This window comes from Canis lupus, chromosome 29 (assembly GCF_048164855.1).
Source record: "Canis lupus baileyi chromosome 29, mCanLup2.hap1, whole genome shotgun sequence".
In the NCBI taxonomy this organism is placed as follows: domain Eukaryota; kingdom Metazoa; phylum Chordata; class Mammalia; order Carnivora; family Canidae; genus Canis; species Canis lupus.
The window spans coordinates 15,232,488-15,249,002 of NC_132866.1; the positions used below are offsets into that span (position 1 = coordinate 15,232,488).

At 33.3% G+C, this 16,515-nt stretch overlaps 1 protein-coding gene across 3 annotated transcripts in view; it reads right to left on the reverse strand.

Moving 5' to 3' along the window:
• The window catches only part of ATRNL1 (attractin like 1), a 784,866-nt gene that overhangs the window by 571,223 nt on the left and 197,128 nt on the right, over positions 1–16,515 (reverse strand). For all 3 annotated transcript variants that reach the window (XM_072805187.1, XM_072805188.1, XM_072805189.1), the window contains exon 19: positions 1,693–1,830. In XM_072805187.1, the coding sequence (XP_072661288.1) occupies positions 1,693–1,830 (138 nt within the window). The remainder of the gene's footprint in view (positions 1–1,692; positions 1,831–16,515) is intronic.

Below are 16,515 nucleotides of genomic sequence, written 5' to 3' on the forward strand. Positions count from 1 at the left end.
ATATTTAATGGGTATAGAGTTTCAGTTTTGCAAGATGAAAAAAATTCTGGAAATGGATGGTAATGATGGTTTCACAACAGTGTAAATATACTTAATGCTGCCTTTATCCTACACAAGTAAAAATGGTAAATTTTCTGTTATGTATATTTTACCACAATTAAAAAAAAACAGATTGTTCTAAAATGGGCAAAGGACTTGAATAAACATTTTCCAAAGAAAATATACAATGGTCAACAACCACATGAAAGGACAGTTAACATCACTACTCATTAGAGAAATGTGAATCAAAACCGCAATGGGATATCATTTCACATCCATTAGGATGATTAGAATTTTTTTTTAATGGGCTATAGCAAGTGTTGGCAAGGATGTGGAGAAATTGGAATCCTCTACATTTCTTGTGGGAATGTAGAATGAAGCAGCCACTATGGAAAACAACTTGAACAATTTGGCAATTCCTCAGAAAGTTAAACATGGAATTACAATTCCTCTCCTAGTTTATGGGAAAAAAAAAAAAAGAACTGAAAAGCAGTATTCAAAGACTTGTGCAATAAAGTTCACAGCAGCATTATTCATAATACACAAGCAGTGTTAACATTCTTATCTAGGCCAGGCCCAGGGCCAGCTCCCTGTTTAGAGAGTCTTCAACTTTTCATAGCCAACAATGGAGTCTTTTCTGTGGGTGCCGTATAGGCAACCTCCATGTAAAAACAGAAGATTAAAAACATAAGGGACAAGGACCAACCTAGAGATAAAAAAGGATTACTGTAAAATTACAATCTAAAAGGAAAATTTTTAAAGAAAAACTAAAAATTGTCTAAAAAGTAAGAATGAGCAGGACGATAGAGAGGAAGATAGAGAAAAGTAAAGGTTGGTGAACAAAAAAATGTGATGAGAAGAGCATTTTAAATGCTCTTTTAATGTGCTTTAATTCCTGGGCAGCACTCAGTGGCTGAGCGGTTTAGCGCCACCTTTGGCCCAGAGTGTGATCCTGGAGACCCAGGATAGAGTCCCATGTCAGGCTCCCTGCATGGAGCCTGCTTCTCCCTCTGCCTGTGTCTCTGCCTCTCTCTCTCTCTCTCTCTCTCTCTCATGAATAAAATCTTAAAAAAAAAAAAAAAAAGAAAGAAAAGAAAAGAAAAGAAAAATGTGCTTCAATCCTTATTACATGTGCCTCTATTTATATGATCTTATTTGATCTTTATCATCTCCCTTTTACATATGAGAAAAATGAGGCACTGAGAGGTTGAGTGGTTATGGCTATAGCATGAGAACACACAGGGGGAGATTTCAACCCAGGATTGATTCTAAACCCCAAAAAGGTTATCTGATATAAGGCATACACAAAACCTTTAATTATTTATTTCTAAAGCCAAAATAACTTACTATTATTAAAAAACAATCAGCAGTAATTATTTTTGAATAGTGAACTATAAGTGATTTTTAATGTGTCTGCATTTGCTAAATTCCTATAATAAACATATATTCATTTTGAAATAAAAAAAATTTTTAAGTGTATCACAGAATTGTTATAGTTCATATCACCCCTAAGAATAAATATTAATTTCAAAAATATTGAAACTTAATTTAAAATATTTTCTTTTATAAAATATATTTTCTGTAAGAGGTATATCTTTCGCATTTTCTTTTCTGTAGTAAAAAATGCACTGAAGTAAAATAAAAAATACTTACCTGTGCACTGTCCTCCATTAGTCGGATCACCATAATAACCTGGCATGCAATCTTGACACTGCTTTCCTGTGGTAAGATTTTTACACTGTTCACACACATTATTATTGATGCAAGTGCTATGTCCATTACACTGGCAAGCTAAAGAAAAAAGTAAAAAATATTATGAATATTTGTAAAACAAGACCAAGTATAATAGCTATCAAGACAAAGAATTTATTTTACAAATTTGAATGGTAGAAATGTCCAAAGGACATTTCCCAAATTTTTTTTTTATGTAAAACCTGTGACTCAAAATATTAATGCAGGACAATATATACAATAAATTCTGTGTTGAAATTTTGTCATATGCTCCTTAAACTATAGGGACAAGAGATAAAGTAAAACATAAAAGCTATACTAAAAAGGTAATAAACTTTTTCTGAGAGTGAAAGAACGGGAGAGCATACGCCTGAGCAGGGGTGAAGGACAGAAGGAAAGGGGGAATCTTAAGCAGGCTCCATGCCAGTACAGAGCCTGATACAGATTGGATCTCATCACCCAGACATCATAACCTGAGCCAAAATCAATGGTCAGACACTTTACCAACTGAACCACCCCAGCGTCCTAGAAGGGAATACTTTTCTAATCCTTCCTGATTCATGTGAATATTATGTCTAAGTTATACAAACACAAGAATGAATAATGTAGCTTTGGTAAAAAATGTTAAAATACATCTTAATTATATTTACACATGAAAACAAAGGATCAATAAATATAGAAAACTCTGTGGCTATAGGTCCTTCAAAAAACTCCATGTATGATTAACAAAAATAGCACTTTTAAGTTAATTTGCATAAATGTTTATCTTCCTTGGATAAGAAAAGCTTCAAAGCTTAATCAGAATTCTATTGAATGTGAACTAAACAGAATCACATTTAAAACTTGAGACTTTTTCATGTCTTCATCATATAAGATTTAATAGGTTTTGGTATTAACTTTACAACAGAATTTCAGATGAGAGATAAAGTTCATATATGAAAGCTCATACCTTTAATGCCTATTTGGGGCATAATGACTTAGTCAAGGTAACCACCTACACAAACACCATGTGGCTTCATTGACCTCATATGGCCTCATAATCATTTTCATCATTATTACAACTAAGATAGCATTTAATTGAGCTTTCTCTTACTCTAGCCAGAGAAGCCAATATTCAGTCAATCCCAATTGTTTATGGCCAGCATCTAATCTGATTGGTCTCTGCACATACTGCATCAGTTTTAAAATACATAAATACCACCCCTTTGTCAGATAGTATACCAGGTGATATACATAAATTGTATCATTTAATCCTCACAACGATTCTATATGGAAGGTACTACACTGGGGACCATTTCTAAGATAAGGAAGCCTGGGTTATGCAACAACCCAAAGTCACACAGCTAATCAATGGCAGAAACAAACACACAATCAGAAAGCATGATCAAAAGACCAGGCATTAAATACCATACCTCTTGTATATAGAAAATCTGAAAGGGAGAGAAATCCTAAGAGACTAGCATAGGGTCATTGACAAAAGTTAACATCAAAGAGTAAAGAAATACACAGGCAAGAATGGTAAAAACCAAACACCTATACCTTACAGAAATTTTCAGAGGCACAATTCTACTGTAAAATAGTAGAGAAATAACAAAGTCATCATGGGAAAATGCTAAATAATCATTCTCTTTATATCATCATTCTCTTTATAAAAATAAGGAAAATTATAATACAGTGTTTGCATTTTATATTATATTATGAAACAATGAGGAGGAAATTTAGACCAAAAATGTTCATGATAATTTAAGTGAAATCAAGATGCAAAACATTATATTTAGAATGATAACAATTTGGGATCCCTGGGTGACTCAGAGGTTTAGCGTCCGCCTTCAGCCCAAGGCATGATCCTGGAGTCCTGGTATCAAGTCCCACATGAGGCTCCCTGTATAGAGCCTGCTTCTCCCTCTGCCTGTGTCTCTGCCTCTCTGTTTCTCTCTGCATCTCTCATGAATAAATAAATAAATAAATCTTTTAAAAAAATAGAATGATAACAATTTTGTTTTAAAATGTAGAAGCATGGGGGTGACTGGGTGGCTAAGTTCGTTAAGCACCCCACTCTTGATTTCAGCTCAGGTGAGGCCAAACCCAGTGTCAGGCTTCATGCTCAAAGGAGTCTCCTCCTCTCCCTCTACCTCTCCTTTGCCTTCTGCTGCTCCCCCTGTTCACTCTCTTTCTCTCTCTAAAATTTAAAATCTTAAAAAAAAAAAAAAGAAAAATAACAAAGTTTAAAAAAATTAAGTAAAATCTATAAGGATGCCTATTAGAAAAGTGAATAATGGTTATCCTAGTTTAGTAAGATTTTTTTACATCAGTTTTCTATAATAAGTTCATATGACTTCTATAATAAGAAACAAAAATGTTAAGAACTTTAATTTTTTAACATTTCTTTGTTGTTTCATAGAAATGCGACAACACTTATTAATTCAGTCAGGTAAAAACAAAATTTATTGAGTGCCCACTCTATAGAAAGTACTATCTGAAAAGGTTAAAATAGGAAATGGGTTACTATAAGTATTTTATGTATCTCCTGGAAGATTTTTCATCTCAGAAAAACAAATGCTTTAACTCCTGAATAAGATGTCTAAATTTAGCAATCACAACTAACATCCTCCCTTCAGCTTACCACTAAAATAATAAGGAAACTTGGCAGCAACTAAAGGAATTTAGGTATGGTGACAATGACACAAATAAAACTAGAAAGTAATAAACTACCTCTGGAAATTAAAAGAGGATCCTTGGTATAATGCTACCCACTGTCCTTCCTGAAAATGAGAAGTTCAGAAGGCAGTTCTGAGCCATACGGCAATCACTAAGAATATTATTGGCATGATGCCATACAGCTTGTAGAAAGTATGACACAGAAAAGTCTAATGTTTGAGGTAATGAATGTATCAGACAGAAAGCTGGTACAATTTACACCTAACTGCAGGCCGAATTTGCAAGAGAAGAAAAAGGGGATTCCTGGGTGGCTGGGGGGGGGGGGGGGTGGCGGGGGGCATTGTCATGGCTTGTAACTAGAATGCTGGCAATGACAATAGAGAAAGCATGTTACAGAAAGTAGAACCCAGGCATAATGGCTGCAGCAAACACAGACAAGAAAAGGATACACAATAAGCCTATGATTATGTTTTATTCCCACCAGCATCAGGGTGCTGGATCAACAGAGTAATAGAAGCTTGCATCTAATAGTTCTACCAGGATACATCGTTACTCGAAAGATTCTAATAACAACCTGGCTGAGGAACATGAATAAAACTAAAGAGAAGCTATCCATACTATTTTGTCTAAATTTTAAAACCAGCCCAGATGGTTCTTTATCTATGGATACACAGACAAAAAAAAGAAAATGAAATATTATGGAAAACTCAGCATTTGATATGCAAATAAAGTACATAGTTTTGAAAAATATGTGCTCTCTAAAACAGATGTAAAACATTTAAAAATATCTGCTTGACATTTTCAATAAAATTCAAAAAATATATACACAGAAAATTTACTCAAAACATTTTTAAACATATACCCTATCTTAAAAGGGATTATCAGATGCTAGAAATCAGAGCTGATTCAAAATAGTTCAAAATAAGAACTTTAAAGAGAATTTTGAGGTAGCAACAGAATTTTATTATACATAGGATAGACAAACAAGAATAAGAGACATGAGTTTGAAAACCCAGCATAGCCAGGTGATATGATCTCTGGCATCCAAAGGAAGATAGCTAAACTGAACCGTATTTAAAATGCTGGAAGCCTTCAGTTTCAGCCCCTATCTGTGGAGAAGGAAACAAGGTACTAAAGCACATCACATACCCAATGAAGCTAAAAAGAACCTTAAGGATACTGTGGTCTGTGTATGAAAGAAAAAAATCACTTGTGAGAACTTGAAGCCTATGTAAGACATATATGTTGAGTAAAATTCACATTGTCCACATAGTAGAGAAACTCCAACATCAAATACTAATGTAAAATCAGTTCTTTAATCAAGAAAAGTCTCATCCACCTTGCAAAATCAGATGTAATGGCCCCATGAAATACTCCTAAAAACTCAGGTCCTACAAACACAACACAGAATATACACTATGAAAATTTTGTTTTTCTGTAAAGGGCTAGATGGTATAGGCTCTGCTGATAATATAATGATATAATTTCTATCACAGTTGCTCATCTCTGCCATTATAGTGCAAAAGCAACCATATGTAATACATGAACAGTTGAGCATATCTGCATTCCAATAAAATTTAATTTACAAAAATAGGCAAGGGACCATGCAGGTCTGACCTTCAGGCCTCGGTTTGCAAACTTCTGACTTGGAAGGGGAAGGAGGGGAAAAACCAACAAAAACACTTACAGAGTAAAACTTCAAAAAGAAAATTGACAAACCATCAAAAAGAAGAGTCAGAAGAAAGAGGGAGATAGTAAAAATGAGAATTGAAAGCCCAAGAACTGGACTCACAGAACAATTAGAAGACAATGAAAATATTAAAGTAATTAAAGACAGAAAAAACAAAACTCTGCTTAAAGAAATAAAGGTAAGTATGATAATACCTGATCAAATACGGAACAATAATAAAAAAACAGAAACTTTTTAAAGTGAATGAAAATTGATGAGTAGAATAATTTAATGAATAAAAAATACACTACAGGGACTCCACAGTAGATTAGAACTGTCAGAAGAAACAATTAATAGTTCAATAGAAATTATGTAAGTACAGAGAGAAAAAAGAATGGGGAAAAGTGAACAAGACCTCAGATAAATGCAGGAAACCATCAAGTACTCACACTTACATGTACTGGGAGTGTTGAAAGGATAAAAGAAAGAGAAGAGACTAAAATTTACTTGAATAAATAATTTTGAAAACTTCCCTAATTTGATAAAAAATATTAACTACATATTCAAGAAGTTTAATTCTACAATAAACATGAAAAGATTGACAGACCCATTAAAATAAAAATGATCAAAACAAAGAGAAAATCTTGAAAGAACAAGAAAAAATAGGACTTCACAGTCACAAAGAAGCCCAATAAGATTAGCAAATGACCTTTTATCAATAGCAGTGGAGGAGAGTAGGCACTGTTAAATATATTTAAAGTTGTCAAAGAAAAACTGTCAACCAAAAATTTCATAACCAGCAAACCTACTTTCAAAAAATTTAAGTGAATTAAGACATTCAAAAAATAAACAAAAATTGTCAGAATTTGTTGCTAGCCGATTTACCTTATAAGGAATACTACAGGAAGTTCTTCAGTGGGAAACCACATGATCCCACACAGTAATTCAACTCCACAAAATACAATAAAGAGCACTGGCAACAGTAATTATGTCATTACAAAAGACAATAAGGGATATATTTTGTCTCCTTTCTTCTGCTACCTAAGTTTTAAATTATATTTAAAAGACATATATAATGAGATTTTGTGCTTATAACATAAAACTGTATTTCCCAATAACCTTACAAAGGAAGTAAGTGGAACAAAATATATATTGGGCAACAGACATAACATGGTCTTAACAGATGGTAACTTGAATGCACAGGAATAAATAAAGAAAACCAGAATTGGCAAATATAAAAATTAACATAATGAATGCTATAGACTTGCCCTCCTTCTTTCTCTCAGATTCTTTAAAAGATAAAATTTGATACAGTATTAACTGTAAATATGTATTATTGGTTTTGCAACATATAAAAGATGCTATAGATATAACAATTCCACAAAAAGAAGAGAAAAAGAATAGATCTATATGAGTAACATCATTTTATCTACTGAAATTAAGTTATTATGAATCTGAAGTACATTAATAGGTTAAGTTGTATTTGGTAAACACTGGAGCAACCATTAAAGAAATAACTCCAAAATAAAGTGAAGAAATCATTAAATAAATTTAAATGCTACATTGGAAAATATTGACTTACCATTAAATAAATAAATAAATAAATAAATAAATAAATAAATAAATAAGAGGCAGAGGACATACAGTGAGACATATAGTGAAAAAAGTATAGTAGCACACATAAATCCAAGTATATCAATAGTAACGTTAAATGTGAATGTAGGAAACAATTCAATCAAAGGCAGAGGCTGACAGACAGTCTGGATTAAAAATAAAGATATAATTGTGTACTGTGTATAGAAGACATACCTAAAGATGCAAATATATTGAAAGTGAGTAAATTAAAAAAGATATGACATACAAAGAGCAACCACAAAGTTGCAGTAGCTCTACGAATTTCAGATAGACTTTAAAATTTTTAACAGAGATAAAGAGGGACATTTTATAACAATAAAGGACATTCCATGAAGAACATATAAAAAGCATAAATATACATGCATCTAATTATAGATCTTCAAAATGCATGGAGAAACATTGACAGAAATTAAAATACATAGAATGGGAGAAAATATTTGCAGATGACATATCAGATAAAGGGCTAGTATTCAAAATCTATAAAGAACTTAACAAACTCAACACACAAAGAACAAATAATTCAATCCAGAAATGGGCAGAAGACATGAACAGACATTTCTCCAAAGACATACAAATGGCCAACAGACATATAAAAATTGCTCAACACCACTTAGCATCAGAGAAATATAAATCAAACCTACAATGAGATACCAGTTTACACCAGTCAGAATGACTAAAATTAACAAGTCAGGAAGCAAAAGCTGTTGGCGAGTATGTGGAGAAAGGGGAACCATTGTACACTGTTGGTGGGAATGCAAACTAGTGCAGCCACTCTGGAAAACAGTATGGAGGTTCCTCAAAACTACCCTACAAGCCAACAATTGCACTACTGAGTATTTACCCTAAAGATACAAATGTAAAAAAAATAAAAAAATAAAAAATAAAGATACAAATGTAGTGATCTAAATGGGTACCCACACCCCAATGTTTATAGCAGTAATGTCCACAATAGCCAAACTATGGAAAGAGCCCAAATGTCCATCAACAGATGAGTGGATAAAGAATATATTATTTATATAGTATATATAATGAAATTATATATATAATGAAATACTACTCAGCCATCCAAAAAATGAAATCTTGCCATCTGCAATGATGTGGATGGAACTAGAGGATACTATGCTAAGTGAAATAAGTCAATCAGAGAAAGACAATTATCATATGATCTCACTCCTATGTGAAATTTAGGAAACAAATTGGAGAATCATAGGGGAAGAGAGGAAAAAATAAAGACAAAATCAGAGATGCGGACAAACCATAAGAGACTCTTAATCATAGGAAACAAATTGAGGGTTGCTACTGGGGAGTGGGGTGGAAGGATGGGGTAACTGGGTGATGGGCATTAAGGAGGGCACATGATGTAATGAGCACTGGGTGTTATATTAGACTGATGAATCCCTGACCTCTACCTCCAAAACCAATAATACATTATATGTGAATTAATTGAATTTAAATAAAAGTTTTTAAAATATGAAAAGAATACAATAAAACACAATTCAACAATAACAGGTGGAGGCTTTAATACTTTCAATAATGAATATAACAACTAGGTAGAAGATCAGCAGGGAAGAGACGACTCGAACAACACTATAACCCAACTAGACCATACAAACATAAGAAGAATCTATACAACAGCAGCAGAATATACATTCTTCTAAAGGGCACTTAAAACATTCTCCATGATACACTACCTACTAGGTCATAAAACAAACTTCAATAAATTTAAAAGAACTGAAGTCAGGTGTCTAGGTCACTGAGTTGGTTAAGCATTCCAAACTTTGATATCAACTCAGGTCGTGACTCAGGGTCGTGGGATGAAGCCCCCCGTTAAGTTCTATGCTCAGTGTGGAGTCTGCTTGGGATTCTTTACTCCCTATGCCCCTCCCCACCTCTTATGCCCTCTTTCTCTCCCTTTCTTTCATTCTCTAGAGAAATGTATTCTTTTAAACAATAAAAATATAATAAAAGAACTAAAGTCATTTAAAGTATGTTCTCTAAACACAATAAAGTGAAACTGAAAATCAGTAACAGAAAAAAAGTCTTAGAAAATCGTGAATATGTGGAAATTAAGCAACACATTCTTAAATAACTAATGAGCCAAAGAGCAAAATGTAAGGAAATTAAAAATTACTTTAAGTGGGGCAGCCCCGGTGGCGCAGCGGTTTAGCGCCACCTGCAGCCCGGGGTGTGATCCTGGAGACCTGGGATCGAGTCCTACATCAGTCTCCTTGCATGGAGCCTGCTTCTCCCTCTGCCTGTGTCTCTGTCTCTCTCTGTCTCTCTCTCTCTGTGTTTCTCATGAATAAATAAATAAATAAAATCTTAAAAAAATTTACTTTAAGTAAAGGAAAATGAAAACATAACATACCAAAACCTAAAGGATGCTGCAAAAACACTGCCAAAAAGAAACTTATAGCTATAAAAGATTACATTAAACAAAGAAGAAAAGCTTCAAATCAATCTAAATTTTCACCATAACAAAGTTAAAAAAAAAAAAAGAAAAGAAAAACAGCGATCTAAACTCAAAGCAAGCAAAAGAAAGAAAATAATAAAGATTAGAGAGGGAAAATGAATGCTAGGGTAGAAAACAACAGAGAAAAATCAATAAAGCAAGAAGTTTTTTTTCCTTGTAATAAGCAACAAAACTGACCTAACTTCAGCTAAACCAACCAATAAATACAAGAGAAAAGATATTCCCAAAATATAGATACTGGGATTGGAAGAGGAGACATACTACCAACAAACGGTAGGAAAAAAGAATTATAAAGAAACATAATGAATAACTGTATGCCAATAAATTAGGTAACTCAGGGACAGCCCGGGTGACTCAGCAGTTTAGCACTGCCTTTGTTCCAGGGCCTGATTCTGGAGACCCAGGATCGAGTCCCACATCAGGCTTCCTGCATGGAGCCTGCTTCTCCCTCTGCCTGTGGCTCTGTCTCTCTCTCTCTCTGTCTCTCATGAATAAATAAATAAAATCTTAATAAATTCATTCATTCATTCATTCATTAGATAACTCAGTTAAAAAGGACAAATTCTTGGAATGACCCTAACAACCAAACTGACTAAAGAAAAAAGAAAATATGAATAATGTCTAAAAATAAAGAGATTGAGGTATGGGTTACCAGTTATGGAATGATTAAGTCAAAGAGATGAAAGGTGCAGCACAGGGGATCCCTGGGTGGCTCAGCGATTTAGCGCCTGCCTTTGGCCCAGGGCACGATCCTGGAGTCCCGGAATCGGGTCCCGCGCCGGGCTCCTGCTGTGAAGGCTGCTTCTCCCTCCTCCTGTGTCTCTTGCCTCTCTCTCTCTCTCTCTCTCTCTCTCTCTCTTTCTCTCTCTATCATAAATAAATAAATAAATCTTTAAAAACAAAAACAAAAAGAAAGGTGCAGCACAGAGAATACAGTCAATGATACATACGAGCAAGCGAGCATTGTATGATGACAAATGGTGGCTACATTTGTGGGGAACATAGCATAATGTATAGAGTTGTTAAGTCACTATATCGTGCACCTGAAACTAATGTAACATTGTATGTCAACAACACTTCAAAATTAATACATAGGGATCCCTGGGTGGCGCAGCGGTTTGGCGCCTGCCTTTGGACCAGGGCGCGATCCTGGAGACCCGGGATCGAATCCCACATCGGGCTCCCGGTGCATGGAGATGGAGCCTGCTTCTCCCTCTGCCTGTGTCTCTGCCTCTCTCTCTCTCACTGTGTGCCTATCATAAATAAATTAAAAAAAAAAAATTAATACATAAATGAATGAATGAATGAATAAATGGAGTTAACAACAAATTACCAGAAAATGTAGCCCAAAATCATTGGCTTCACTCATGAATTCTACAAAATAGTTAAATAATAATCAATACTACTTATTTAAGAATATTTCTACAATAGAGAAGCAAAGGGAAAATTTCCTAACTCATTCTGTGAGACCATTACTTACCCAATATAAAAACCAAAGTCATTACAACAAAAGATGACAGTCCAATACCAAATATGCTTATAGGTGTAAAATTCTCAAAAAAAAAAAAAAAAAACAGTAGCAAATTGAATCCACTAGCATATAAAAGGGATTATACATCATGACAAAGCAGAATTTATCCCAGGAATTCAAGGTTGTTTAAACACATAAAAAACAATCGAGTAGATAAAGAGAGAGGGAAAAACAATATGATCATCTCAATACATGGAAAATACTCAACAAACTAGGAAAAGAAGGGAATTGTCTCAATCTGATAAAGGATATACGAAACATACAAGACTAATATTTAGTGGCGAAAGACTGAAAAAGCTTTCTTTTTAAGATAAAGACAAAAATGTCCACTCTTGTCTCTTCTATTCAATATTGTCCTGGAAGTTATGGATAGGGGAATTAGGCAAAAAGAAATGAAAGGCATCCAGATTTCAAAAGAATGTTTAAAACCAAGTCAATTTGCAGGTGACATGATCTTACACATAAAAAACTATAGGATCCACACAAAAAATTACTTGAGCTAATAAATGAGCTTAGCAATATTGTAGAATAAAAGCTCAATTATACAGATATCAGTTTCACTGAATTTCTATATACTTACAATGAAAAATTCAAAAATTAAATTAAGAAAACAATTCCACTGACAGTAGCATCAGAAATAATAAAGTACTTAGAAGTACATTTAACCAAAGAAATGTTAAAGCTTATACTTTGAAAACTACAATACATTGTTGAAAGAAATTAACGGAAAGACTCCTTCTATTCACAGATTGTTAGACTTAATATTAAGACAGCAATTCATCCCAATTGATCTGCAAATTAAATGCAGTATCTATCAAATTCCAAAAGACTTTTTTTTATAGGGACAGACAAGCATATCCTAAAATTCAAAAGAAGTTACTGAGAATCCCAACTCACCAAAACAATAAAAAAAAAAGAAAAAGAAAAAGGTTAGAGGCCTACTGACATTTCCCAATTTCAAGACCTACTATAAAGCTACAGCAATCAAACCAGTGTAGTATTCACATAAGGAGAGATATATAGATCAATTAAATATTATTAGCCCCAGAAATAATCCTATACATTCATAGTTTACTGATTTTCTTTTTTTTAAAGATTTTATTTATTTATTCATGATAGACACACACAGAGAGAGAGAGAGAGAGAGCGCGCCAGAGGCACAGGCAGAGGGAGAAGCAGGCTCTATGCAAGGAGCCTGATGTGGGACTCTATCCCCGGACTCCAGGATCAGGCCCTGGGCCAAAGGCAGGCGCTAAACCGCTGAGCCACCCAAGGATCCCCAGTTTACTGATTTTCAACAAGAGTGCCAAGACCATTAAATGGAGAAAGAATAGTCTTCTTAACAAATGATGTTGGGATAACTTGATACCAATAAGTGAAAGATCAAATTTGGACCTGTACTTCATGTCATATATAAAAAAATAACTCCAAACAGATCAAAAATCTAAATAAGAGCTAAAATTATGAAAATGTTAGAAGAAAATATAAGTGTAAATCTTCATGGTTTTGAAATAAACAACAGTTTCTTAGATATGACATCAAAAGCAAAAGCAACCAAAAGAAGAAAAACAGATATATTGGACATCAGCAAAATAAAAAATCTTTATGCCTCAAAAAACACCATAATGAAAGTGAAGAGATCCCACAGGAGAATATATTTAAGAATCCTATTTTTGATAAGGATCTATTTCCAGAAAACATAAGTAACTCTTAAAATACTGTAGTTTAAAAAATTAAAATGGGCAAATGATTTGAATAAGCATTTTCCAAAGAAAATATATAAGTGGCTAATAAGCATATAAAAAGAGCATCAATGGTCATAAGGGGAATACAAATCAAACCCACAATGAGCTACCGCTTAATATCCATTAGGATACTAATAATCAAAATAATGAACAAAAATTAGTGTTGGTGAGGACAGAATAAATAGAACCCACAAATATTGTTGGTGGAAATGTAAAAAACCAGTGAAGTACCTCAAGAAAACAGCTTGGCAACTCCCTTAAAAGTTTAAATACACATTTATCATAGGACTAAAAATTCCTCTCCTAGGTATATGCCAAAAAGTCTAAAACATGTCTATATGAAAATATTCATGGCAGCTTTATTCATAAAACAAAAGAGTGGAAATAAGCCAAAGATCTATCAAATGATGAATGTATAAACATATGGCGTGAATAAATGAATGTTATTCAGCCATAAAAAGAAGGAAAAGATTAACAATATGCAACAATATGAGTGAACCTTAAAAACATTATGTTAAGAAGCCAGACACAAATGCCCACATATTATATGACTGTATTTAAATGTCCAGAATAAACAAATTCATAGAGAAATAAAGTATGTTAGTGGTTTTCGGGTGCTGGGAGAAGGAAAAATAGGAGGTGACTTTTAAGGGTATGGATTTTGTTTAGGGGCAATTAAATTATTCTGGAACTATATTCTGGTGATAGTTACACACCATGTTATATTACAAACCATGGAATTGTATACTTTAACATGGTGGATTTTTTTTTAACATGGTGGATTTTATGGCATGTGAGTTATATGTCAATAAACAAACATACAAAAAAATTAGAAGTAGACAAGCTGAAAAATAATTGACACAAATTCTTCCTATATCTGTATGGGCAACCTTCATTACATTATTTTATCCTTGTCCTCACCAAACAAATGGGATTTTTCACACTTTTTGAACATGGAGTGGCATCAAGACTTTCTCAAAACAATAGAATGAAGAAGTGATGGCATACAAATTCTAAGCCTAGGCCTCAAGAGGCATACATACTCTTTCTTCTCCCTCTTAAAATTCTAATAACATGTACAGAGCACAGTCTATAAAACTAAAGGATGAAAGGACAGCAGAAAAGAGTCACCCATAAAGGACCCCTAGATCAACCAGCCAGCTCAAACTACTAGACATGTGAGGGAAACATTTTTGAGACTATCCAACGCATGTCAAGAAGCCAGATATAACTGTAGTCACACTTTTTTAAAAAAACAACAAAAAACAAACAAAAAAAAACAAACAAGAGAGACTGACAGAAGACTGCCTAGCAGAATTCAACAAGGAAAAAAGATGATGCAAAATCATGAATAAAACTGCTTTAATACTACAAGCTTGGGGTAATGTGTTAAATAGTAATAATTGAAACAAGTTCACCAGAAAACTGGAAACATCCAAAGAAAGAATTAGTGAATTGAAACACAGATCAAAGGAGATGCAAGAATATAAAATACAGAGAACACTACAGAAAAATTAAATGTAGTGAAGACGCCTAACATAAGTAAAGCGAACTCCTAGAAATAAATGATAGAGTGACATGATGGGACAGATGCAATATTTGAAGAGATAATGGCAGAAAACTTCACAAAAATGATGAAGAAATTAAGCGATGAGGTAAATAAACCATATAATTCACAATCAAAATGAAAAATAAAACTGATCCTTAGGTACATCATACTAAAATTACTGACATTCAAAAACTAAGAAAAAAATCTATTTAAAAAAGCCAGAGGCACAAAAACAATATATATATATATAGCTTTCAAAAGAGAAAACAATAAAACTGATAGAGGAATTCTTAAGAGAGTGGGAACCAAAAGAAAAGAAAATTACATCTTCAAACTATTGAGGAAAATCTGTCAACTTAGAATGCTATTTCCAATAAAAAAATATCTTTTAAATATAAAGACATGCAATTACACAATAAAAATGTTTTCCAGATATTTGAAAGCAAACATCATTTACAGCCACAATTGATAAACAGTATTTATAAATCTTAAATAAAGTTCATCAAGCTAAAGAAATACAACAGAAGTGAATTCAAATCTATAGGAAAAAAAATGAAGATCACAGAAAATGAACACTACATGGGTAGGTAAAAGGACTTTTTTCTTATCATGATTTCTTTATAAGAAAATCATCTATTTAAAGCAAAAACTAATAATGTATTGTGCGGTTAATAACATATACAGAAGTAAAATATATGGCAATAATTACACAAAGGACAGGAAAAGAGCAAATGAAATTACACTAGTGTAATATTCTTACCTTATACATGAAGTAGTATAATATTGATTCAAGGTAGACTGTGATAAGATAAAGATGACTATTACAATCACTACAGCAGTCACTAAAAAAAACACAAAAGAAGTATAGCTAAAAATCCAATAAAAGTGATAAAAATGGACTTTAAAAACACTCAATTAATCCAAAAAAGGCAAAAGGAAGAACCAACAATAGAAGAAAAAATAAAGGAAATTTTAAAAACAAGTACCATGATGGTTGGTAGGACTAAAACTCAATTACACCAGTATTATATTAAATCTTAATTGTAAACACTCTGATAAAAGGCAGAGATTGTCAGACTAGATCTAAAAAAACCCAAAAAATAATAAAAGACCTACATGTTGTATACAAGAGATTCATTACTGTAAATAAAAACAGATAGAAGACTTCTATTTCTGCCCATGAGGCATTAACCAATCTAAAAATTGACCTCCACTTGTAAACAAAAACATGAAACAGAATATATGAAACAACTTTAAAATAACAGGCAGCTCAAGAATTGTATCTAAGAAAAATGGAACATGAGCCTATGACACCCCTGGATTGCTACCCGGAGGCAGATATAAGAATGCAGCCCAGGCAGGCAACCCCCACCCCGCCCAAAAAAGCCAGAGAGCTCATTTAGTTGAGAAAACAAAGATCAAAGATTAGGGAGGCCATGGTGGCTAGAATTTGGAGGGCAAAATAGAGAGAAGAGAGCTACACAT